The 27,207-nt window shown below is 42.5% G+C and overlaps 1 protein-coding gene across 1 annotated transcript in view; it reads right to left on the bottom strand.

The window, feature by feature from the left end:
- The window catches only part of RAPGEF5 (Rap guanine nucleotide exchange factor 5), a 192,152-nt gene that overhangs the window by 104,102 nt on the left and 60,843 nt on the right, over window positions 1-27,207 (bottom strand). Inside the window, exon 7 of the mRNA XM_081147885.1 lies at window positions 13,324-13,372. Within this exon, the coding sequence (XP_081004011.1) occupies window positions 13,324-13,372 (49 nt within the window). The remainder of the gene's footprint in view (window positions 1-13,323; window positions 13,373-27,207) is intronic.

Here is a 27,207-nt window from a genome sequence, read left to right on the forward strand (position 1 = left end):
TGGCTTGTCCATGATCCAACTAAAATAAAACCTCAATAAAAAAATCAAGTGAAACTTAGCTATAATTTTTCTTCAACATTTTTTATTGAGAAACAGAAAAGCTTTAGGTTTTAAGCACATTTCAAGGATGTGTCCTGGTAACAGGACAGGTTCAGGTCAATCTGCTATGATAAACACAGTAAAAGACAGAGCAGCAATGATGCTCAGACACTGCAAGACATGCATTTAAAAATATCCTAGTGCCCTCTACTATTCTATATGCTTTCTCTCAGGAATAAAAATTAAAATAATTTTAACTTCGGAGGTAAAGAAAAGTGGTTTCTGAGCCTATGTGCCAACATGAAGCTATAAGGCCACCTCATTTTTTAAAAAATATGTTTTTACTGATTTTAGAGTGAGAGGAAGGGAGAGGGAGAGAGCGAAACATCGGTAAGACACATCAACATGATCGACTGCCTCCAGCACGCCCCCTGCTGGGTATTCAGCGCACAACCAGGCACGTGCCCTGACAGGGAATCGAACCGTGACCTCTAGGTTCATGGGTTGACACTCAATCACTGAGCAACACTGGCTGGGCTATGCCGTCTCATTTAACTCCCCTACCTTCCCCCAGAACAAGCCCCTAAGCTATATGCCATCAGCTCCATTTCGTAGAATAAGAAAATGATCCTGTAGAAGCTGCTGAATCATAGCAAGTGGTTCTGGAAGAACTGAACCTGAGCCTGTGGGTTTGTTTTTCACAGCTACACAAATGTGCCTCTGGGACTGTAAACCAGAAAACACAACAGGTCAGGTCTACACTGACTCCCTTGTTACGTAAGGTTTCATGGTAGACAAGAATCTACATTTAAAAAATAACATTACAACTTCCTGCCACTCATACGATTCTCTTCAGATTTTTGGGGTCCTGAATGTTTAGCAATTCCATTGCTAAATTGTCCCCTTGACGTGACAGTGGAATTCATGGCAGAGGAACCACCAAGAACTCCCTGAGAGACCTTGTGTTTGCAAACACAGGCAAAGCATTGGTTTAATCAATCGATTGATCAGTGGAGGGTGGGCAGCCCAAGAGGAGGCAAAGAAAGGTTTGAAAATTTCCCTTAACCCTCATCTAATTCTAATCTGTTAGGATTTAAAGGAAATTCCTTTTGTTACACATTCGGCATCCTTCCTACAGTATCTCTAGTGTATGAACTTTTCCAGTTATGTCAAGTCACCAGACTTCAACTTTATTACTTGTCAAGGGGATGCTAATAATCACCGCCCGCAGGATGGGCGTGTGGAAGAGGGACGGCTGTGAGGCGCTCAGTCAAGGGTAGCTACTTCATGCTCTAAGGCATGGTGATGTGCTTTTACTTCTGCGTGTTCATCTGTGGATGGGAGCTTCTTTCTATTCAGACCCACCTCCTACTGGGGTAGAATGGAAGATGAGGAACATAAAAACAAAGTCATTACTATTTGTATTCTGACATCCAAGGTGGAATTTTGTAGCAAGACAGGCTTGAAAGGGCAAAGTCTGTAAAGAAATGTTACTTTCCTCTGCACATCAGGAGCCAGCTCTGGGAGGCTCTGCTCTCTGGTCTTTCTCTGTTGGAAGAGCTAAGCCAAGTTTGTTGCCCTCAAGGAGGCAGTCAGGACAGCTCGAGGCTGTCCCCAAGCTGCTCCAAGTAGACTGCAGGGAAGAGATGGGTAAAGAGGCCGCAGAGACAGAATGTCAGAGCTGTGGGTCCCATCTTCCCTGGCTGGGCTTCAGCTCTGAGAAGGTGATGACATGGGGATGCGAGTGGAGGTTGACACCCAGACTGGGCCTTGGCATACAGAGGAGATTGCCTGGAAGTCTGCCCCCAGCCCCACGTAGGGCCCAGCACACTCACAGTAGATCAGCAGTGAGCACAGCAGGGCTAAGGGAGGCCAGGTGTATAGCTTATTTTTCCCAAGTTGCTCTTCTTTCCCAGGATAAAAAGTTTGCAAGGACTCAAAAGTTTTTACTTGCCTTGGGGACAAAGGCCAGTAAAGGAGCCAGCCTTCATAAAGGAGAGACTGGATGAAGCGTGTGAGAGGGGTGTACAACACCGACAAGAGGCAATATGAGCGGGACAGCCAGGAAGGCCCAGAGGCCCTGACCCAGCCGAGTGGGCCCCTCGCTGCCACTGCAGATCCTCAGGGGGCAGCAGGGCCTAGCACGGGCACCTCTGCAGAGACCAGAGGAGCCTAGGGACACTGTGGGGCTCCAGCAACCTTCACATGCCAGGCACCGAGCGATGCAAAAGGGAGGGTTTAAACTGGGCCCAGGCAGGAGCAATGTTCTGAGCAGACCATTTCTCACAAAAACTGTTCAAATCAGAAACACCTAAAGTGCAGCTCACTGGCAGTGCTAGCAGCTCGTGAGGACCATGGCACAGTTGTCGAAAATGAACGCAGCATTTCCCATCTACGTTTCAGTGCTGTGAATAATTTTGAGAACCTGCTACATTACCATTTTTAAGTATCAGAATAAGTGCTTTAATGGCTCATAAGATAAAACGATCTTATAAAGATTACCAGATAACAAACTAAGGCAAATATATTTTGAGGGGGAAAAAGTTATGTTACAGCATTGGCTATTAGCCCAAACTATTTTTCCTATCCATGCCAAAGGCTCTGAGCCACTATTTCCTCTCACATAAGTAAAAGTATATATATTTTGAATTTCACATAAAATAGACAAAATAGAGGTTATTTTATCTGTCTGGCTTTCTTCTTAAAATATCAAAGTAATAAAAACTGCATTAGGGCAGGCCCCAGGGAAACTCCCTTGGAGGGGACTGGACGACTCAAATTAATGTGATCTTTTGATGAGACTGTCCAGTTGGTTACAAGACTAACCCTGAAATTAGTCGACTCATGCAGGCCTAATGTTACCAGCAAAAGAAAGAACTTCAATGACTTGGATTTAGGTACAAATGCTAAGCCTGAATTCTATGCCCTTCATTAATTTCAGTGATGATGCTGAGAGGACTGAAGTGGCCAGTGGTAGAGCCCACAGCTTAGGTGTGCTGCTCCAACGCCGTGAGGCCTGCTGATGGAACCTGCCCCTTCCCTGTTGACCAGACAAGGTAGTCACTTCCTGGGACCACAGGCTGCTGGGACAATGCCCACCCCCACCTCCACTGTCAGCAAGAGGTGTCCTGGCCAGGGCTTATCGACCATCTCCAGTCTCCCTTACTGCCCCCTATCTGAAGGATGGTGGTTTGCTTTCTTACCAATTGTGATAAATCTGTGTTTGCTGTATAAGGCTCCCTTTAGACAGAGGAGAAGGTCCTGCACTTAGCTCCACTTTCGGAAATAAGATGTAGGAATGGGTCTTTTAAACAAGGAAAACAAAACTAAAAATTGAAAGGAAGAAAATAAGAACATATAAAACTAAGTTGGCAATTGCATCTGCACACTTTGCTCCCTATTGCAGTTAGAGTGGAGGGAAACTGGCAACATTTCTAAAAACTACCATCTGTTCCTCAGGATACAGAGATAACCCCAATCTCAAATGTATCAGTCATTTTTTCTACCAGAAAACAATAACAGGATAAGGTGGAAACTTCCTCAATTGATCTTAATAGGTCTTACAGTGAATGCTTCATTTTTGTTAAATGTTTGCATTTCAGTAGATAGAAGTTAGCCTTTAGTTCTATTGACTTGGGATCCGCCCACAATTTACAAGGAAATGGCTTCGGTTCAGGTGCGTTTATGTGGAGCCAGGGTTAAAGTCGTTTCCCTTTAAACCACTGCAAATCATTCCCCCCCAGATGTCTTCCTGCTAAGTTTAGTATAGAAACTTCAGTGAGAATGTTTACTTATTCCTGAGTCTGTCCACCAAATAAAACTTGGTAACAATTCTCTTCATTTATAAAGCTTTTACTGCCAATGCCATGAGAACTTTGTAATAATTCTGTTATCATTCCCATGAGAAAATCTCCCCTCAGGTAGAGAAACACTGAAAAGTTAGGCAGTTGTCCAATAAATGAGTGAGTAGCAAAAGTATACTCACTTTCGATTCCCTCTACCATGCTTGGTTCATTAGACCAACACCCTTCAGGAAACACCAGCTGGCTCCCTGAGATTGCAGATCACACAGGCTTTGGAACCTCTCTGTCAAAGTGAGGAAACTAAATCACCTAGGGGTGAAGGTGGTGAAAAATTCAGATGCCAGGGCCTCCATCCACACTTAATGGGGAGGAGTGGCAGGGCAGGGATTAGCACTGTTAACAAATACTGCAGGAAACCACTACGCAAATTCAGTATGAAGACCACTGCTTTAGGAAAACAAAATTTTATTTAAGTCAAGGAGGAATTTTGACGTAGCTTTACAGAAAGAAACCCAGGATTATTTTTACAAGTATGTATCTATCCCTGTTTCCTAATCTCCAAACAAAAACATGTATGTCAAAAGATACTGTTCAAGCAGAAGTTGTACAATGTGAGCCTTCGCTGACTACAGGGTCAAAATTTCTATCACCAATCTCATTCCCAAAACAGATCACAATCATTGTGTGCAGTATTAAAATGAAGTATTTTTATAGCGTGTCTGAAAAATGCAAATAGCTAGACCCATGGTTTGTTTAGCCACCTTGAAGGAAAATGTCTGATTTAGAAATTATCAAATGTTAAGTCTTCACGTGTCACATCAATGGAAAGAATAGTATATGGCCCGGCCGGGCGTGGCTCAGCGGTTGAGCGTCGACCTAGGATCCAGGTGATCGGGGTTCGATTCCTGGTCAGGGCACATGCCCGGGTTGCGGGCTTGATCAATGACTTTCTCATCATTGATGTTTCTGTCTTTCTCTCTCCCTCTCCTTTCCTCTCTCTGAAATCAATAAAGATATATTTAAAAAAAAAAAAAAAAAGAATAGTATATAAAGTAAATTTCACTTTTATCGAAACAGCATCACGTACTCTGGCAGAATTCAGTTGAATCAAATTGCACACTTTGCATTATATACCAGGGAGTATTATTTACTTATATTCACACAAGTTGTCATTTTCAGTTTTACTGAGAACAGCTCCATTCTCATAGCTGTTTATACAATTAGACTTTTAATGTGACGAATGATGGACAATAGCTGGGTCATATGGCCAAGACAAAGATTTCCCTTGATAGCTCTTACTTCTCAATACAAATGACAGCAGAAAATGTTCCTGTGTGTGTGTGTGTTGGGAAGATATGTGTGAGGAAAAGAGGACCTTTGATAGACTTTCACTTAGGAAAAATGTCAATGAAATGAAAGAAGTTCAGAAAACAAATTAAATGAGCAACAGTTATTATTCCTAAATTCTTACTGAATGGACAGCACTGTATGATGAAGAAAAACAAAGCTGCCTGGTACTTGGTCTTGAGGACCTGACCTGCAGGCCTAGCGTGGCTCCCTGGTCATCAACCAAGCCTGACCTCTCCCTTTTATAACAAATGGGAACAGGGTGAGGGAAGCCAGCGACTCGCCAGAGTGAACACAGGCCAGCGTGGGAGTCCGATTTCCTGACTGCATGCCTAGGACGCCGGATTCGGGTAGGAGATGGTGTTTACCAGACGGCAGAATTTCGTAACTTCATAAAAACAGCACATGGCCAGGATTCTTCTTCTCAAGGAATATTGTAGTTCATAAGAGAGATGACTTTAGCCGTGAATCTAGCTTTCTTTTTAATTACCTAATCATCTTCTTCTTTTATTATTTCCTTAAGTAGTTTATTTAATATTTTAAAACATCTACAGATTACTTTTATTCGGTACCTTAGGGATGTGCACAGAAGCAATCGCAGAATTATAAATTTTGAAAGTAGATCTTAGATCAATCCTCCTGCCCTCACCCACCTCTCAAAGGCAAACTTTCATTCAAACACACAGAATTAATCAGATGCAGGGTTTTAAGTGGATGCTGGTCCTTTTGGGGCACTTGGTAAATAGCACATCAGCCTCCTGGGCTGGAGTCCGAATGCTGGGCGGCATTTATCATGTTTATCCGGGAAGCAGCTCTCACTCCCCGAACCCCAGGAACCTCTGAGCTGGCAGCCTTAGAGGGGAAGCTGGCCAGTCCCCAGTGTATTAAAGGCACCCATCAGTCGCCTCAATCAGCTAATTAGCTCAGCAAATGCAAAACCTAAATCATTAAAGAAATGGCCCCGATGACATTGTTGGCTTTTGGTCTGGTGCCACTTACCCAGCAGGGTGGGAACAGGGTGGTTCCACAGAAAACGAAACACTGTCCACACTGGGGAGCTGGGGTGGGCTGGGACTTGATTTGTTAGGGAAGTTGAGCCCCGCCAGAAATTTTCACTGCGGAAAGAGGGGTACCGGGGAGATCTCCCTGTTTATGCTTTGAAATTTAAATCAATTTAAATATAAATTGCTCTCCTTTGCTGTCATTATGAGAAAGAAGTAGAATGTGGGTTTCAGATCTCTGGTGTGCAAATGGTCATTAACTTTCATCTGACCTTGGGTGTAGAACTGATATGGAATTTATGCACAAGGTACACTCATTAGACTCATTTAGTTTCCTCACAGAAAATATGTTCCCAGGAGCTGCGAGGCTAGAAGCTGATTTTTCAGCAAAGAGAAAATGCCATCCACCCATTCACGCCTTTCTCCAGCCTTACACCCACCCCTCCGCTCCGAACCTCAGGAAACTGGTTCTCTAGACTCGGTAACGTTTATGACACAGAGGCAGTAATAGGTAGGAATCCGAATGATGTAAAATCATTGTCCTGGACCGCACAGGACCACACAGACCCTGGCTGTGAGCCCTCGCTTTCCAGGGTTCAGGGACCGCCGGTGCTTGTTCTCCATCCCAGTATCTGATTCTCTAAAACAGGAACAAAGGGCCACTTAGAGCTGTTCAGGAGAAATCAGGGCAAGGGGCTACCTTCTTCGATAATGTGTCACTGAATGGTTATTTATCATCTCGGCTTAATAGCTCTAATTACAAAAGACAGTGTCACGGGATCTTTTTTTTAAAAGGCAATTTTCTTTGTATCCCAGTGGGAGAGTTGGGAAAAATTTACAGAGCATCTGCTGCGTGAGTTTTCAATTGTTCCTGGGCTTTACGGGATGCTATTATTTTCTCGGTTGTAAGAATTTTACATTTTCAGCTACCCTCTAACTTTATACTGCCCTGGGAATTATGGTTTCAAGACTCTTATTATGGTTTTATGCCATTAAAATGAAAAGAGGGAGATACAACCCGTCAACCACTGAATGGATCGCTGTTTGGTAAGGACAGGCACTGGATGCGATGCGAACGTACAAAATCTGTTAGCAAGCAGGGACAGAACAGTCTCGGGAGATGTTAGAACAAGGGGTTATTATAGCACCGGAGAAGGAAAGAGATTTTACAGACTTCAGCAATCGGCATGGTGTCAGACAAAGCCCTCTCTTCTAGAGAAAACATCCTAGGCCATCAATCCATCAGGGAAGACCAGAATGCGGTTGATTATTTTAGCAGAAACACAGGCTACTTCTTTCCTCGTGGTTAACAAATGCTAAGTACCACGTTCAGTGGGGTCACAACACAGTCGGTGTAGGTCTGTGCTGACCACAATGGGAGTGGTGGCCGCTGGCCAGCTCAGCATCCAGGAGGCGGCCAAGGAGAAGAAACCGACAAAAACCAAACTGTGTGGAAATATCAGAGAGGACAAGGTACATTCTTTGAGGGCACACTGTGCAAGACTCAGAAAAAGTTAAGTGGTTGAAAGTCTCACTAAAAATCAGGCACAGGATCTTAATTACTCAAAATAGAGCCAACAGACACCTGCCATTTTAAACTAGTATTTTTTAGCTCAAATATTCATTATATGAACACTCAGAGATCAGATGAAAAAAAACATTCAAGAGATAATCCCTATAGCTTTTAAAAGCATTTAAATTTTTTCAATCAAAAGTTATCATAGAAACCAAAAGGTAGAAGGAGTTTGAGACAGCAATAATCGTACTAGCACGTGAGTCTATCTCTGCTGGCCCTTACTTTTATTATGAACATCTACTCTAAAATCCCACTGTAGTATGCAGTCCTCTCCTTATGAGTGATGTGTTTACACAGGATGCAAATGGCCCGGCTGCACATGGCTCAGTGGCTGAGCGTCGACCTAGGACCCAGGAGATTGGGGTTCGATTCCCAGTCAGGGCACATGCCCGGGTTGCGGGCTCCATCCCCAGTAGGGGGCGTGCAGGAGGCAGCCGATCAATGACTCTCTCATTATTGATGTTTCTATCTCCTTCCCCTCTCCCTTCCTCTCTCTGAGATCAATAAAAAACATATTTAAAAAATAAAAAAAGACCCTCAACTTGCCTGGGGGGTCCACCATGACTACCAGACCCAGGGGTTGCCTCCTTGAATGTGTCACATACACAGAGTTCAATATATGGCAAATAGCAGTAACCAGGTTGTTGAAATCACACAAATGTTCAAATGTTCTTGAATATAGGATTCAAGCAAAGATGACCAAACAAGAGAATGTCCGAGGCTAGGAAACAATTTAACTCCAATGTAAAACACTGACTGCCCTCTGATCTTTTCTAGCCTATTAAAAATAACACTTAGCCTATTAAAAATAACATTTATAAAAAGCCAAAGCTAAATGCAACAGGTAAACCATTTTTTACTATTTTATGTTATATATATTTAATATGTCAAAGAAATAATAAAATATCTTAGTACACAAAAAACACTTTAACCTCAATCCCTGGCGATTTGTCTTGGAAAGAGAAAAAAAGAAATGCTGCCATCCATTACACGAAACGTTTTTGAGTTGCCACTCTACTCTTCTCCACTTCCAGGAACAAAAGTGGAAAATGGGAATGTCTTTTCACCCATCACATCCTCACTCTCATAATCCGGAAAATTACTAACCAGGGAGGGGACCCAATGAAGAGTAGTCGGAAAAGCTGGAGACGGAGCCTGGGAAAGCCTGGGTTTGCGTTCTGTCGGCGGACTGTCTAGCCGGAGCGCTCTCAAGCACACACTTCCTCTCTGAATTCTGAGACTGGGTCAATACAAACAATTTGGCTTGTGGAGAACACATGGGGCTCTGGTGACCAGCAGCCCTTCCCTTTCTGCTGGTTTTCTCTGAGGAGCCACGCCTGCCTGCTCTGGCCTCCTCCATGTGCCTTGCGTGGGGCTGACCTGATCTTTTCCCCTCCCCGCAATGCTCCTGCTGGTCTGGAGGTGGGCATTTCATACATCCAACGAGGTCCCCACCAAGACTGCTGCTGGGCCTACCAGGAAAGAGCTGCTCTATTTCTGCTGAGATTCTTTAACTCCATAGATTCTCTGAGCCAATCAACCCCCTTTCTGGTTTCCAGTTTTTCTATCATTTGCACCTAAGAGTCCTGAATAAAATATTCCCAGGGTTGTAACTCCATGAAGGATAATGAAGGCAATGAATGAAAATATTCATTGTTACAATGAAATGTTTGAGCTAGAAGGAATCTCTAAGGTACCAGATTCTACACCAATCCTCACCTGCCCCCACCTCCAAGATACAAACTGGAATCACTTTGCTAAGATCACAGAGACATTTAATGGCATAAACAGAGCCTAAAATCCTTCTTTCTTTTCTAAACATTAATATCCTAGGTATGGTCCAGCCAGTATGGCTTAGTGGTTGAATGTCAATCCGTGTACCGGGAGGTCTCTGGTTCAATTCCTGGTGAGGGTGCATGCCCGGGTTGTGAGCTCGATACCCAGCAGGGGGCGTACAGGAGGAAGCCGAGCAATGTTGATGTTCCTCTCTCATAGATGTTTCTCTCTCTCTCTCCCTCTCCCTTCCTCTCTCTCTAAAATCAATAAAAACATTAAAAAATAAAAATAAAATGTTAAAAAATAAAATATCCTAGGTATGTAGTTTTAAAACACTTAACTAGCCATGGGCTAAGCAGAGAGAGTGAAATATAAAAACTGCCAGAGATTTACCAATATGAGGTTTCCGTCTTTCCAGAAATAGAAGCCCACCATGGCACAGGGTTCATGTGATCTAAAATAACAGAACTAAAAGTGCTTTGTTTGTGAATTTCCTGGAAAAGGGAAGAAACATACCTCCCAAGACTCAAATTAGCCAACATTAGTAGTAGAAGAAGCAATCCAATGACAAGGAAGACATGCAAGGGTATCTCAGCTAATTTTTTAAAACCCTGTGAAGCCTTAAAATGCGATTCACATCCACTAAGGTTAGCAGTTAGAGCAGAAAACTGTTTAAAGGCACATCCTAATGGCCTCTGAGAAGATTACAACAAAATGGATTTTTTACTAAGCTGGAGTCTTGAATCATTTATATAATTTATTGATTGGCTGTTTCTTTCGTTTCTGTTTGTATGGTGAGCTGAAGCAAAATACTTTTTCTTTATACTAATTCTTGTTTTAATAACCCTCTGCAGTGAGACATAAATCTGGCCTGACCACCTGAGCCCTAATGAGCAGTTTTACTGCAAGACATAAGATATTAGGGTAATCAATTCCTTTTGTCAAGCCACAGATGTACCAACTATCATTTTAAGACTTTTTATTAGGTGTTTACCACCTCCTTTAAAAAAAGCACACCCCTAAAAATAGTTTTAAAAAACAATAACAAGCCTACAAAGAAAGTACCACTCTACAGCTGGAACTCTCTAATCCTTACCTGAGGACATGCTTAGAGAGAGAAACATCGATGTGAGAGAGAAGCGTGATTGGTTGCCTTCTGTACGTGCCCTGACGAGGGATCGAACCCACAACTTGGGTATCTGTATATTAATATATAATAATACAGTACCTACATATTCATAAAGAAATGTCAGGAAATATATACAAGAAAAGAGTAACAGTGGGAAAAAACTCATAGACACAGACTAACAGTATGGTGATTACCAGAGGAAAAGGTTTGGGGGAGGTAGAAGAGGGCATGGGGGGATAAATGGTGATGGAAGGAGACTAGACTTGGGGTTGAACACATAATACAATATACAGATGATGTATTATAGAATTCTACACCTGAAACCTATATAATTTTATTAACCAATACTATCCCAATAAATTCAATAAAAAATAAAATAAAAAATATTTTTAACAAGAGTAATAGTGGTTATCTTTCTTGGTGAAATGACGGATGATTTTTCAATTTCTTCATACATTCATGCATTACCAAAAGTTTTTCAATGAGCATGCTATACTATAATTACAAGAAAAGAAATAATTAAATCTATTTTTATTATGAAAAAGAGAAGTAATACATGCTTATTGTATAGATTTTTTTCCACAGGACATTTTACTACATTAATACTTCAAAATACAACCTTAAAAGCTTTTCATCATTCCATTATGCTGATCTCCCAATTTTACCATTTCTCTACTATGGGGACTTAAGGATTGTTTCCAATTTCTTATGTTAAAAAACAACAGTGCAATAGATTCCTTCTACCTGAATCTTTATATGCATCTCTGATTATGCCCAATAGGAACTCCAGTTATGGAGTTACTGGATGATAGAGTTAAGGATACTAGAATACTGAAAAATTGCTGTCCTAATAAAGTAGGAATATGTCCCCATTGTTAGTGTATGTGTGAGAGACCATTTCACTCTGTCCCTGAGATGTTGCCAAAGCGGTGTTTGCATTCCAAGCTCCATAGATCAAACAAGTAAAAACAGGCATACTAACTTCATATAGCCATGTCGAGGCATAATAAAGTTGCCTTCACACCAATCTTCCGCTTTGCACAATCTAACATGTATGGACCTTAGGCTTCTTCATTTCCTTTCGCCTCTAGAAAGTTCAAACTCTTAGCCTGACAATCAAAACCTACCTCTTCACCTTGGTCACCTGGCCCCAGCCACTCTCACATCCTTGCTGCTCCTCAAACACATCTCACACTCCTCTGCCCAACACTCTTGTCCGGATCCACAGGGCTCACCCCTCACTGACTTCAGGTCTTTGCTCAGAAGTCCCATCAGGGGCCTTCCCACACTACGCTGTGCAAATAGCAACCCCCTTCTCCAGCCTCCCTCCCTGTATTTACTTGCTCTGTTGTCCTCCAGCATTGACATGCTATGAGTTTTTGATTACCTTCCCAACATTTTCTGAAATTAAAGAAAAAAAATCCTCCAAGGCACGGCCATCCCAACTTGAACAGACTGTAAGTTTGTCTCCTTAGCATTACAGGAACCAAGATCAGCTCTAGCACGACTTATTTCTAAGCCCTCCCTGACAACCTTTACGTTCATGTCTCCTCCATGTTGGCCTCCATCCATGCAAATGCCCACAGTCCGATGCTGTTCACCTGGGAGCTATGCACACACACTGCCCTCTCTGTGCAATAACCTTAGGTCAAGATTGCTGGTCTTACATCTTCCCTCCACCTTTATAGCATCCAGTCTCTGTGTCCTCTGCAGCAGCCAACTCAACAAAGGTTGGTATAAATGTGATCAGCTAATTCGTACTAAGGTGTGTGTGATTCAATAAGCACCTGAGAGAAAAGCAAATACTTGGAGGTCCTAACTGGAAAAAAGAAAAATGTAAAAAATGTGTGGCTTATGTCCCTAAGACATTTCCATTTATTTCCTCAAATTCTGTCATCTCTTGTATTTTTGTCTCAGTCTTTGCACCTGAAAAGTCTTATTCCAGTTTGATATTATCCAAGAAGCATCTCCCTTGTGTTTGTCATTCCATTCAGCACTGACCTCCTCCCTCTGAACAGCAAAGGATGCCTCCTTCTGACATTCCTCCCTAAGCAAGTGTTTTTCTACTTCAGTGAGTCTCCATTTCGTATTGGATTTCAGCCTCTCCTTCCAAATGTATTTGAAAGCTCTTTCCCACATATCACTTCCACAGACTGCTTCCTACAGGTACTAGGAATCAGACCCATGCAATCAGTCCTACGTAAAAGGCTGGCTTTTAAATGTCACTACACAATTAAATTATTTTTAGAAGAAACTACTTGGAGATAAGAAATATATCTTTTAAAAAAAGAGAACCTTGATGTCATTTGTTTTCCTCTGTCATTATAATAGGCAATGCAACGTGTCTGCTTTCTGCTGTTGTACACATAGGCGTTTTCATGGTTGCAAAGAACTAGAAACATTTTAATTTCGAATTTCATTTTTCTTTGAAATGTAAAATAAAGCAAGGCAGTGAAAATTTAAAGAACCATACGTAACATCCTATGCTATTTTGATGGTAGAATAAGTGATTTTAAAAACAAACAATGGTACTTTTCTGCATTCTACACCAAAAGTTCCTGAGATACGCTCAGCTGCTCACTAGCACATGACATATGAAATATTCCCTAAGAATTAAAACCTTCCTTAGACCCCATGAAAGACTGTACTCACCAGACTTCTTGGCTTTCAAAGCAATAACAGCTGCTAGCTCTCTCTGCACCTAATAAAATATTAGGGAAAAAATCAATTAGAGTAAGAAAAACGTAGCTATCAAAAGCAGTACTTTGTTCTTACATATGCAACCCAAATTAAGAGCTATTGCAATCAAAGCTTAAATTTGCTGCACTTTGGGGGTTTCTGTTTGATTTTAATAATGTGGAAAAACCTCTGCATAGAAATTTTGGGCCAAAATTCTAAAAGAATCATACTGACTTACTTTAAAAAAATTAGACAGTTGCCAGAATGTATATTTTGTAAAACACTGGTATTTTTGCCATACTGATGAGAAGAACCTCAAAAATATAATTATAAAACACTCAGAAACAATGCAAATAACAAATTATTAAAACAGCCAGACACATTGGCAAATATATTAGCCCTATTTATCCCTCAAAGATTCTAGTTTATACAGAAGTTCTAGAACAATTAAGATAGGTGACCTTAGTTTAATTGGACCTCTGCTCAAACACAATAAATGTTCACTTGAAGTCTGACAGGTTTCCAGCAAACAGTTAGGAAAATATGCCACATAAAAAGCCAGTTCTACTGACTCATAAGGTCGGTGAAACGGGAACAGACAAGACCAACTTAAAAATCCTAAGTGCCATAACCCCCTCCCCATTTACTCGTCCAGAGCTTTGCTTGCTCAGTCTCTCAACCCCACACACTTCGAGTGCTTAAATCATTTCCTAAAAGCCTTCCCAAAGAGGAACATAAAAGAGGCCCAAAAAACATTGATCACAGTCACTTTCAAAGGTAACGTTAAAAAAAAAAAAGGAACGAAGATACTCTGTGTTTGGTAGCAATGAAAAACTCCATATTGAGCAAGCTCACTCCTCTACGGGACACGACCTTTGAAGCTCGGAGGTGTGTGTGTCTTCAGGTGTTTGGAGGTGGTGGCAGTGGTGCTGAGTTTGGCAGGGTCTCGATAATGACATTTTCAAGTGAGAACACGGAAGCTCAAGGTTAAAGAAGATTTGCTGCTGAAATTAATCTAATTTATATTCATTTACTTGTAGGCAAAGTAGCACAATACGCTGGACACTGGTACTCCACTTAGGATACCGCTTTCACGATGGCCAGGGCATGATCGCCCTGGCACTGCTCGGCTGCCAGGCCTTCCCTGCTGGCAAGTCCTAATGGCATCCAAAAGGGCATACTCCTGAGTTAGCTGATTCTTTGATATCTTAAGGCTCTCTCCGGAAAAGTATGCAGTAATGAGAAGACATTCAGTTCTTCTCCAACCTTGGAAGTCTGAGCTCTGAAAAAAGCTCATGGTAGGAAATTTTCAGTTCAAGATCGTACAGGGAAAAAGAAGGCTGGGGGAGAGAGAAGTGATGAGTGGCTATAGAAAAACCTTCCCAAATACCCGTGCAGGCAGTCAAATAAAAAACAACAAAACCTCAATTATTGCATATTTTATACACTTAAAATTGTTAATAAGTTTTATTATAGTATCACCATCTCTTTTCAGGATTGTGCTCCTTCACAGTGTCACAAATATTTGGGGGTGGAGTCAAGAGATGGACCATAACCATTCACCGGGATCGTGTTGACGGCTGCCCAATTTTTTTGGATTTTATGGATTCTATGACCGCCCCGGGAAGAGCCCACCATGGCTCAGAGACAGAAGGAAGGCAGAGGCGGAAAATGATGCTTGTGGGCCGCTGCATTTGCTCACGCAGGACCCAAACCAGCCTCCTCCCCGCCCCCCTCTTTCAGTTTTCCATGCCTGAAGTTCTCTTCACAAGATCTTCAGCTTTTCTTTCTCTAATTAGAAGTAAGGCTCAAAATACAAATAGCTCAAAAAAGGAAAATATTATATTCCTTCCACTGAATAACAAGACATCTTTTTAAAGATTTGGGGGGGGGGAAGAAAGGGAGGAATGGGGTGTACAAGAAGCCAGCCTAGCACTGGGGGACCTGGGAAGGAGAGGAGAGATGGCGGTGAGAAAGGACTGCACGGGTCCGTTTAGAAGGAACCTCAGCCTTTTCTTTCTTGAAGCATGCAGGAAATGAGACTGCTCTAGGACGCTAAACCCCCTGCGTGCCTGCAGCCTGGGAGGAAGGAAGAGGGCTTTGCGCAGGGTGCGGTGCAGAAGAGCGGCCACTGTCCCAGGATGCAGGAGGTCTCCTGGCAGAACCCCAAAGGTAGGCCACTCTTCCTGCAAACCGCAAAGCACAAAGCACTGCTCAAGCAAAAGCACAGACGAGCTAAGCTCCCATTCTAAGCTCCTACAGCATCTTCACAGCACTTTCTTTTCATTTAAATTTTTTTTTTTTTTTTTTTTTACTGGCAATCATTTAATCATTTTCAATTGTATGACTAACACCCGTCCTCTGGGTGGAAGCTTCACTGAGGTAGGGGCCTGTCTGTCTTTTTATGCTATAATCCAGGGCAATCAACACTCATTCATTGACCTATGAGAGGTGGGTGCACAGGCTTCCACCTTACAAGAACATAGGAAGGATTTCAGGGAGAGAAAAAGCTGCCCCAGGGAGAGCCATGAAAATCAAAAGAGAAGGCACTCCCCAGTAATGAGCTACCCCCATCAGGAATCTCCAGAACGTATTAGCACGCAAGGTCTCCTCTGTAAAGAACTGTTAGATTTATATTGAAAACTAAAACTTTGAGCAACTCTAGAAGCAGAAACTAGAATTTTCTTTAACAAGGAATCTGTTGGATTGAAAAATAAATGCCATACATACCCCAGCACCAGTCAAGCCTTCAGAGGACTGACATCCTGGCCCACATTTTGACAACTTTCTGAGAGACTGTGAGCAAAAACCATCCAGATATAAGATGCTCCTGAATTCCTGCCATTCAGAAACTGTTCGAGATAATACATGCGTGGTTTTAAACTGCTACACCGGAGGGTCGCTGTTGATGCTGAAGAGTCTTTTGCAGGATAATGATGATTTTTCTCCTCTGTCTACTTGTGCGTTGCTGGTTAGCCTGAGTTTCTCTCGCCACGCCCGAAATGGACCCCTCTTCTCAGAGTAGGCTGCAGAATGGACACGTGTAGAGGCAAGAGCCTCGTCTGATACTACTGGCCACTGTTTTTATTAAATGCGGGTGCTGGACTGCTGCCTAAGTAACTAGGAGAACGGCATTCTTAATCTGACAGAAAGACTTGACTACCTTGGCCTTCCCTACTACGATCTGAAATCACCCTGGGGCTGGATGGGTTTCAAAATTCAAAATGTTATACATTTCAGAAAGGTACCCTACTGACGGCACACCCTCGGTGAAGTCTGGGGCAGCAGCTTGTAATCAGAAATCAGACACGTTAATATTTATGCAAAAGAATCTGTGATTATTCATACCAAATGGGATAATGAAGACCAGAAAAAGACTCAGGATTTTCCACTAAATATGTTCAGTAGGTTAAATTTTTTTTTTTCATCGAGTAAGTTACGAAAAACTTTTGCTTTTCAGAGCTTTCACATTTCAGAACTGAATAATGGATTGTAAACCTCTACTAATTTTACACTAAAAGTTCCTCTCCCTCATCTTGTTCTACAGTTTGGATTTTCATCTACCTGTTTCAGCAGTTCTCAAGCCTGGCCGCACATTAGATCAACTGGGAGCTTTAAAAAACTTACTGATACTTGGGCCCCAACTAAATCAGAGCCTCTGGGGGCGAGGTCCAGGCATCCGTATTTGCTGCTGTTGTTGTTTCAAAGGTTCTTAAGCGATTCCAGGTTGTATCCCGGGTAGACAATCATTCCTCTATTCAATAGCATATCCTAGTGTTCCCAAGACTCAGCCTTTTAATCTTACAACCATTTCAATGGACAGCCGATCTTTCCTTTTTGTTTTGTTCTCCTCTGATTTAATTCATTTGTGAAGGAGCGAGGCCTTCGCTGCGTCGTAGGTGTTAAATGACACTTTAACCCGAGCCGATGATAAGATTCAGTCACCATCAGCAGTTTGACAGACATGATCTACTCAGGTACAAGGAAAGTTGCAGGGATGCTTTTTAAGAAGCTTCAACTTTAATTTCAAATGCAGTTTATTCAACATAAAAAAAAAACCACTCTATATATTCAAAACATATCTGTAGCTTAGGATATATTCACTTTTGTAAATATCTAGAGAGAGGATAATTAAGGGACTGATAAGATGTATTTCAAAATGTTCCCTCTCTCCTGGTTACCCATCAGAGGCATGTTGACTTGTTTTGGTTTTCTAGCTTCAATAAGCAGCAGGGCTGTTCACAAAAAAGCCCTGAAATGTAACAGGCACAAGCGCTGATCTTATTTCTAGCATTCTGCCTTCTTTTCTCTCTGGTACTTTAATAGTGCCTTCAGCCTCAAAACCTGAATGCCTGAAAAACTGCATCGATGCCAAGACTCAAGAGGCAACAGAAAGAGTCAAATACGAACTCTGAGTGCAGGGAGCATCTCTGCGGGAAAGGTGAGCTGCGAAGGCGAGCAGGCTTCGTGGAGCAAGAGGCCCTTGACACCCAAGCGAGGAGCTGATTAGAATGAAGGTCATGGGGGGACAGACCAAGAGTGGCAACCGTCTTAGCTAACCAAAGGGTGGTCCTGACAAACCAATTTTGAATAGAATCACCAATTCATTTCCTAAGCATTTTCAGTAAATCTGTTCGTTTTAGAAACATGTATATTTTGAAACCATAATAGAAATGTTTTTAAAACACAGAACCCATCTTCTCATTTCCCAAATTAAAACGTGAGAAGAAACATAATCCAGTATTCTTTCCTGTTTTGTAACCAAATATACTTACTTTTAAACCTCTATAAAATGTTAAGCTATTAGGACTTTAACACTCCAGGGGGAAAAAAAAATGCTTCTTAAAGTAATCAATGTACTTTTAGATAAGACACAAACTAAGCAGTGACGGTGGCTAGACTTTTGTCCTATGAATACTGATGGGCTAAGTAACAATTTTCTTTGTTCCTCAGAAGCCTGTTTGCCCATTTCCAAGTTCATTATCTTATGGAAAAGCTAATATTGCCACAAATCTGACACACAGATAATGTTGCAATTACCTGTTAATGTCAACCAATAATTGGAAAATTAAGAAAGATATATAAATATCTGTCTAGACACCACTGTTCCCCACCTAAGAGTTTACTTAACAAATAGTAGTTTCCCCAGTAATTGCTGTCACCACATCAAAGACATGTTTGTTTAGCATGCTGGGAAGATAAAATATGCTTATGTTTACTCATCTATTTCAAGGCTAGGGATATTTTTAAAACCTCTTATATAGACTTTTTTGTTGAATACATACAGATATGCCTATTAATTTCATTTTAACTTAGATAATAGCTGATCATTCAAAAAGTAATATGTAGAAGTGGCCTGAAAGTAACAGAATGAATGGGAATAAAGTCCTACATTTAGGTTTTTAAGTCTCTTATTTAAGTCTGCTACATGTACATACATCTATTTGGACGGAGGTTCACATTAAAAAGATCTGATACAAGCATGGTATGAGTTAAAAATGGAAATTAGATACTTATAACGGATAACAATGTTTTTAGGAATATTACCAGAAGAATGACATTCAGATCACACACACACAAATAATGATGGACTCTAGAAAGGTCAATATCTGGATGGTATTTGGTTTGGAGTACCATTTGTTTAGGTTCATGAGGCGCAGACTGTATCGACGGGAGGACAACCAGGAGATGGACACCTCCTCATAGGTAAATGCAACAGACAGCAGTCTTCATGTACCCTGTCCCTGCAGGAGTTGACACTGTTACCCACTGGGATTCCATGACACCACATGCTTCAGGCTTTTCTCTTTCCTCTCTGGCTGCTACTTCTCTTCTCCCCTGGCTCTCCTTTTCCTCTGCCTTTCCATTTTGAGGATCCTTAGTGATCGATCCTCGGCCCTAGCCTCAGCCCTCTTGACCTCCTCATTTTGTTCATTTACCCTGGGCAATTTCATTTACTCACAAGGCTTCAATTATATCTGCATCTCCAGGGTCTTAAAGCCCCCTCTCCATCCATCTCCTGGACCTAAATGTCCCACTAGTAGCTCAAACTCAACATTGCCAAACACAAAGCCACTTTCCTACCACTTCCTTCCACCCCATAAATCTGTCCCAGGTCCCATATACCCAGTCAATAAATGGTACCACCATCTGCCCTGGGACTCACACCAAGGAGTGAGGCACCCCTGATTTACCTCCGCCCACCACCTTCTCCGACTCAGACTGTTGTCTCTTACTTATCTGTCTTCATACCATGTCATTCTTTACCCTACAGCAAGAAAAACCATCCTAAAATATAAATGTTATGATATTGCATCCCTTGTGAGAAAACTCTTCAAAAACGTCCCCATGACACCATGACCGAGTCCAATGTCAAATATTGGATATATTGTATTCTTCTGATCTCAACTTCAGTATCACCTCTAATCCCATTTCTCCTCTCAAAATCCATGTTTTTTAAAAAAACACCAATGTCCCAGCCTTAGTAAAACAGAGCACTTGCAATTCTCTGAAGAAGCCATGTTCTTTCTTTGCTCTGGACCTTTCCATATGATTGTCTCTCCGTCTGGGATGCCTCTGCACCTCCCCACTTTGTGTGGTTGCCACTTGCTTGTCCTTCAGGTCCCAGCTTAGTTACCATCTTCTCTTGAGTGGAGTCCTCCCTGTTTGTACTCCAGGAGCATTCCAACTTTCCTTGATTATAGCACCATCACAAGCTAGTGGATTCACCTCTTTAGCTGGGAATCTATAACAGTATATTACAAGCCCATTGAAATGAACTCCTTCATTCATCATTCTGCCCCTGGCTCCTGTTACCATCCCTGATACACGTTTGTGCTCAAGAACACAAGTGAAGTGTTTGTAGTTGCTGCTGAGAAGAGAAGATGTAGGGGAAATGTGATCATTAGCTTCAAATATTTAAAAAGTTGAAGGTAAAATTCAGACCAATGAAGAGAAGTTGCGAAAGGGCAGATTCAGCTCTAAGAACTTTCAAGTAATCAGAGCTGTCCACAGTGGAAATGGTCCATTTTGTGAGGTTCACAAAATGCTTCACGCAGGAAGGTAAATATCAGAAGCACCCAGGCTAAGGAATTGTTCTAAAGAGTTGTTTTATGAATGCCTCTTTTCAAAATCATCAGCTACCAGAGAGAACAAGCACGAGCCTCCAGTGGGTGGTGATATCTGTCAGCCTGCAACTGAGCGGTTGGAGATGTTATAGCCATTTAATCCACCCAACAGAGCTGGAGGTAGTGCAAATCTTAATAGATGAAAAAAAAGTGTTAGAGGCCATTTTTTGGTTGGGGAAATCTCAAATTTCATGGCACAAACAACAGGAGAAGTTATATATGTACTGGTTGAAAAAACCTTCAAAGAGCAAGCTAACAACACTGACATCTTTTCAAAAAAGTAGGACTAGGGAGAAACAAGATGGTGGCGCAGGTAACCGCGCACCCGCCGCCTCCCGCAACTACATCGAAATTACAACTAAAATACAGAACCTCCATCACTCGGAGCCTCCTGAGATCTGGCTGAACAGAAGCCCCACAACCAGGGAATTGAAACAGCACCGAGACCCATAGGAGGGGTGGAGACGCGGGAGGGTCGGGGCTGAATCCCAGAGACACGGCCGCAGGCCCACATCCGGTGCCGTGGTTTAAACCCGGGAGGGAATCTCGGAGGTGGGGGTTTCCCGGAGGAGTGAGAGTCCCAGCCCCACAGCAGGCCCCAGCCCAGGGCTCCAGGGCCGGGAAGAGACGTCCCCACAACTCCGGGCTGTGAAACCAGCGGGGACTGTGGCTGAGGGTCAGAGGCTGCGGGAGCCCCAGCAGCTCCTCCTAAAGGGCCCGGCACGGACTCACTCGGACGCTCCCTCTGAGCCCAGCGCCGGGAGCAGCCTGAAAGGACCCGGGACACTCGGGGAGGGACTAACCTGCCTGAAGTCGGGGTGAGAGGCGGAGGGCGGCTTCCTCCCAGGCAGAAGGGCTGGCGGAGGCCATGGCTCCTTTGGCGAGTCCTCCCCGCACACAGCCGGCAGGCAGGCGCCATGTTTGAATCGCCAGCACCTGACTCGCACCTTTGGCCCCGCCCCGTGATTCCCGGAGGCCCCGCCCCTCCCCACCTGCAGCTCATCCGGGCCATTTCCAGGGGCTTTTCTGTGCAAGTGGCCTCTCGAGCCTGATGCTTAGGACTTTCCTAAAATCTCTCAAACAAGCAGCAGCGTGCCCCATATGGCTTGATAAGCGGCCCCAGGCCTGGCACTAGCGGCAGCTGCATTGGCTCATAGCTTGGCCTCTCCTGGGCACCTCCAAGCCCAGCACAAGTAGCAGCCAACTACGGTTTGCTGTGTAGCTCATGCTGGGTGGCCCTGGGCAAGGCACTGGCAGAGGCTGACTCTGCACCTCCCAGGAAGCCCCAGAGACAGTGCACCTGGTGGTCAAACTCAACCACGCTGGATTACAACCCTACCACATCCACAAGTGACACTCAAGGGGCACACTTGATGAACACCAAAGCCCCACTGAAGTAAATCCTGCTCCATAGGGGTGTCTCCAGAACGGCAGCTCTTTGGCTATAGTTGCAGCTGGTCCTCACAGCTGATTGGCCGGGGGGTCAGTTCCTCCCAGTGACGCCAACAGCAACCAAGGCTCAACTACAACAGGACAGTGCACACAGCCCACACAGGGAGGAGCACCTGCAAGGCCCAGCTCAGGTGACTGGGGAGGCTGAGCCACTGGGCCCTACAGGACACCTACTACACAAAGTCACTCTACAAATTCCAGGAGACATAGCAGCTCTACCTAATACACAGAAACAAACACCTGCAAGCAGCCAAAATGTGGAGGCAAAGAAACATGTCACAAAGGAAAGAACAGAAGAAAACTCTAGAAGAGGAACTAAATGAAATAGATCCAAGCAAGCTAAAAGAGTTCAGAATTTTGTTTATAAGGATGTTTAAGCAGACTATTAGGGAAATAACTGAGAAAATCAATAACATAATAAAGTACCAATTTGAAATGAAGGCTACACAAACTGAAATGAAGAATAATTTACAGGGAATCAACAGTAGAGTAGAGGACGCTGAGAATCAAATCAGCAATTTGGAATATGAGGAAACAAAAAACACCCAACCAGAAGAGCAAAAAGAAAAAAGAATCCAGAAATATGAAGATAGTATAAGGAGCCTCTGGGACAACTTCAAAAGGCCCAACATTCGTATTATTGGGGTGCCAGAAGGGGAAGAAAGAGACCAAGAAATTGAAAACCTATTTGAAAAAATAATTATAGAAAACTTCCCCTACCTGAGGAAAGAAACAGACTTACAAGTCCAGGAAGCACAGAGGGTCCCAAACAAGAGGAACCCAAAGAGGCCCACAGCAAGACACATCATCATTAAAATGCCAAAGGTTAAAGACAAAGAAAGAATCTTAAAAGCAGCAAGAGAAAAGCAATCAGTTACCTACAAGGGAGCACCCATACGACTGTCAGCTGATTTCTCAACAGAAACCTTGCAGGCCAGAAGAGAGTGCCAAGAAATATTCGAAGTGATGAAAAACATGGAACTACAACCAAGATTGCTCTACCCAGCAAAGCTATCATTTAGAATTGAAGGTCAGATAAAGAGCTTCACAGATAAGAAAAAGCTAAAGGAGTTCATCACCACCAGACCAGCACTACAGGAAAAGTTGAAGGGTTTTCTTTAAGAAGAAGCTAATGAACAAAACAACCTGATGAACTAAATAGATCCAGAGACATTGACGTATGCAACAGATGATCATATTTCAGAGGAAAGAGGGAAGAGGGGTGGACAGTGGGAAGAGATTAACCAAAGAAGTTATATGCATATATGCATAACCCATGGACACAGTCAATAACGGGGTGAAGGCCTGGAGAGGGGGTGGGAGCGAAGTGGAGGAGGTCAATTGGGGGGAAAAAATGGGACACCTGTAATACTCTCAACAATAAAGATAAATTAAAAAAAAAAAAAGTAGGTATAGCTGCTCCTTCAGTCCTCAGAGCTGCTCTTAATACTCCTGATCTGTGATTTCCTCAATGCCCTAATTGCTGTTCAACACTAATTTCTTGACAAATATTCACATATATGAAATGTATTTTAAGGAAACAAGTATACTTGGGAATATACTTTCTGATTTTTTGCTATAATAATGAAATAAAACATTGATTATATTTACATCATTAAGTTTATGTCTCAAGATTTTTTTTCATTTTCTGATAAGCCCATAGTATTTTCAATCTATACCATATTTAAATGATTCTTCAGTGAAATTACTTGATATAGTTTATTTAACAAAGTATTTTTAAAGACATACTATAACTTGCAAACACATGTTTTACTATACCTTTTATTCCATGTTACATGCCACTCCTTGCATAGTAAAATGCCTTTTCTCAATCATTGTGCTTTTTGGAGATAAACTTCCCAACTATAGCAACATTATAACCACAGCACTAATTAGTATCCCAGATATTTTAGGGATCTCCTACTGTAACAGTCTCCTATCTGTAGGGGGTAGACTCCTGTAGGACCTTGAAGGAATGTTACAGTAGAAACACTGCACTGGGATGAATTCAGATCAAATAAGACCTTTTCCAACTAGAAAATCCATCTATACAAATCGCTAACATGGGAGAGGTTCCTGGGAGAACACGATTCCAAACTCAAGATTCAAAAGCCTAAAGCAGGCGAAGGAAATCTCCATTTATTTTAATGCCAATCTTGAAAGAAGTCCTAGGATTCCAGTTGGTGGGTCGGAGTCACAGCCCATAGAATTGTTATAGAATTAAATGAGTTAATACCTGAAGCATCTGGAATGGTGCCTGACACTGAGTGCTTTTTGAGTATTAGCTATCATCATCATCATTATCATCAATCAACAACATCATCATCACATTATTATAATTAATGTAGTTAAGCTTAACAATCACATAGATGAAAAGACAATCCAGTCCTTAATTGCCTTAATATTTCATATTTCTCACCTAACTTATAAACTCCTTGACACCCAGTACTTCCGCTGCTTATTATATCCCACCTACCTAGCAACACCCCCCTGCAATTGGCATAGAAGGGACTGAGATGTTCCATCGAAAAGTTGTGAACAGTGCTTAAAGTGCTTGTATTTTCAGAGTTTACTTTAAAAATAAGCTTCTAGGTTTCACAGAATTCTAAAGCCCTTTATAAGTGAGTATATGAAGGACTGACTTTAGTTTTAGAAATTCACTTTGAAACTTCAAAGGCTTCGATCAGCTAGCTGTGTCCTGGCACCTTTTGACATTTGGGAGAGAACTGTTATTTTATGAATAAAGGGATTGTGGGTATGTGTTCAACAGGAAATGTGTATTATTAATTTTATAGTTCTGCCATAATAAATTACTACACATTTAGCGGCTTGGAAAGACATCCATTTATCATCTCACATTTCTGGAGGTCAGAAGTCCAGGTAGAGTGTGGCTCAATGGGATCCTCTGCTTAGAGACTCACGAGGCCAAAGTCAAGGTATGGGCAGGGCTGTGATCCTTCCTAGAAGGTCTGGGGGAGAACATGCTTCCCAGTTCATTCAGGTCTGGGGAGGAATCTAGTTCTTGCATCTATCTGTAGAACGGGGGCGCCTGTTTCCTGGCTGAGTGTCACCTAGAGGCCTGTCTCCTCCTCAGAGCCAGCAATACTATGCTTAATCTTTCTCACGATTGGATTGTTCTACCTTCTCTTCTGCCATTTCTCTTTGACTTTTGCCAGGGCAAGTTCTTAGCTCTTAAGGGCTCGAGGGATTTGACTAGGTCCATGCAGACAATCCAGGTCTGTAGCCTTAATTATATCTGCAGCGTCCCTTTTGCCATCTAATGTGATGTTTACAGGTGCTAATTAGGGTATTCATCTTTGGGGGATGAGTCTACCTACCACAGAATAGTAACACAGATCCTCAGATCCTTCCTGAGAAACTATCCCTCAGCACTTTTTAGGGCCTTAGAGAGTCTCGTTCTGGAAAATGATTTACCTGCTGTAAAATCTTTATCAGGCTTCACCCACTTCTCTGAATGCACATAACCAAACCAGAAGCCCTCAGCACCAGTCTGAATGAATTCTCAGTTGCTAAACCACACAGCCATGTTTACCAGTATTTAATGATTCCTAGCCGTTTAAAAGTTAAAATGTTATTTACTATAACTTGACAGGTCTCATCTCATAAATTTTCACACCCCAAGGACACTGACCATGGTGGGGAGAGGGACTGGGGAGGGGGATGGGAAGGGGTGGAATGGGTCATTGGGGAGAAAAGGGGGCATCTGTAATATTTTACACAAAAATTAAATTAAAAAACTGTGGGGGAAAAAATTCTATAATCAAATCTTAAACCCCATTTGTTGAGACCTAGTCAGTAACTATAAAGTGTTTTAAGCAAAGATAACGTGGGAAATTGCTTTATGAACCCTAAATTATTATTTTTTTTAATCCTCACCTGAGAATATTTTTCCACTGCTTTTCAGAGAGAGAGAGAGAGAGAGGGAAACATCGATGAGAGACACATCCATTGGCTGCCTCCCACCCGCGCCCCGACCGGGACGGGCATGGAGCCTGCAACCAGGCACGTGCCCTTGGCTGGAACCAAACCCGGGGGCCGACACTCCAACCACTGAGCCTAACGGCCAGGGCTTAAGTCATTTTTGATTAACGTGCGCGCTCAGTGAGTACCGTCTACAGCGCTCCATCTCTCCAACGCGAGTGACAACACACTGCTGGGTGCGACTGAAATGCGACAGCGGAAAAGCATTCGCGGAATGCCCGCCCAGGTGAAAACTCCACGGCTGCCGGTCCTTCTCAGCCTCTCCCCACCTCTCAGCTGGTCGTATGAAATAAACAGGCTAACAAACTAACCTCTGCAAGCCAGAGTCTTCCCTGGTAATTTTTACTTTTTAATATGCCTCCTAGTCCTTCTGCAATATGAACATGCTATGTTAAAGCTATACCATTGACTTAAGAAAGCTAAATCCCACTTCACTGAAGCAGCTATAACAAGTTTTATTTTAAACAAATGCCCAAAGCAGCAGCTCAGTATGAAATGTTCATGGATCATCCTTTTAAAGTTCCTATAACTTCCCTCAGAGAGGATTTCACAGCAACGCTTCACGCACTCATGACTGTCAATACACAAATTGAGGTAAGTTTCTATTCCGTCAATGAAAAATGTCTGTTTCTTATGTGCACTGCATATCAAAAGAATTTTCTTCATCTTGAGAATGATACCCAAATACCACAGTATACATATATATGTACACACATGTATGTGTCCACACACACACACACACACACACACACACACACACTTTCCCCATTCACAAGGGATTCATTGAGACACATTTTATTCTTGAATGGGTTCTACACACTCAGAGTATCCTGAACAGAAAATTTTAAACAAATGTTCCCCCACTGGGCTCATTTCAGGAGGCAAAACAGCATTTATTATTATACTACTCACCGAAACTAAATTCTCAAGGCTAGAGATAGATTAGCACGTAATCTGGGTAGGTGAAGGAGGTGCCTTTGGAAGTAGAGATGGGAATTTAGTATTTAATTTTGCAAAGTTGTGCATGTACATCTATATCTTTTGGAAGTTGGGGGTGTATTTCCAGGATGAAGAACATCGTTTTGATGTGCCACAGACATAGGACATCTATGCATTTTTTATTGACATGGGATAGAAATATACCACTCAGCTGTCTGTCTAGGTATTGACAGTCATAAGTTTGTGAAATGTTACTGTGAGATCCTTCCTGAGGAAAGTGGCTCTCCAATGGTCCCAGAGACCTACAATCCACAGCCCAAGGCCCTTTGGACACCAG

The sequence above is a fragment of the Miniopterus schreibersii genome (assembly GCF_964146895.1).
Source record: "Miniopterus schreibersii genome assembly, chromosome: 9".
Lineage (NCBI taxonomy): Eukaryota > Metazoa > Chordata > Mammalia > Chiroptera > Miniopteridae > Miniopterus > Miniopterus schreibersii.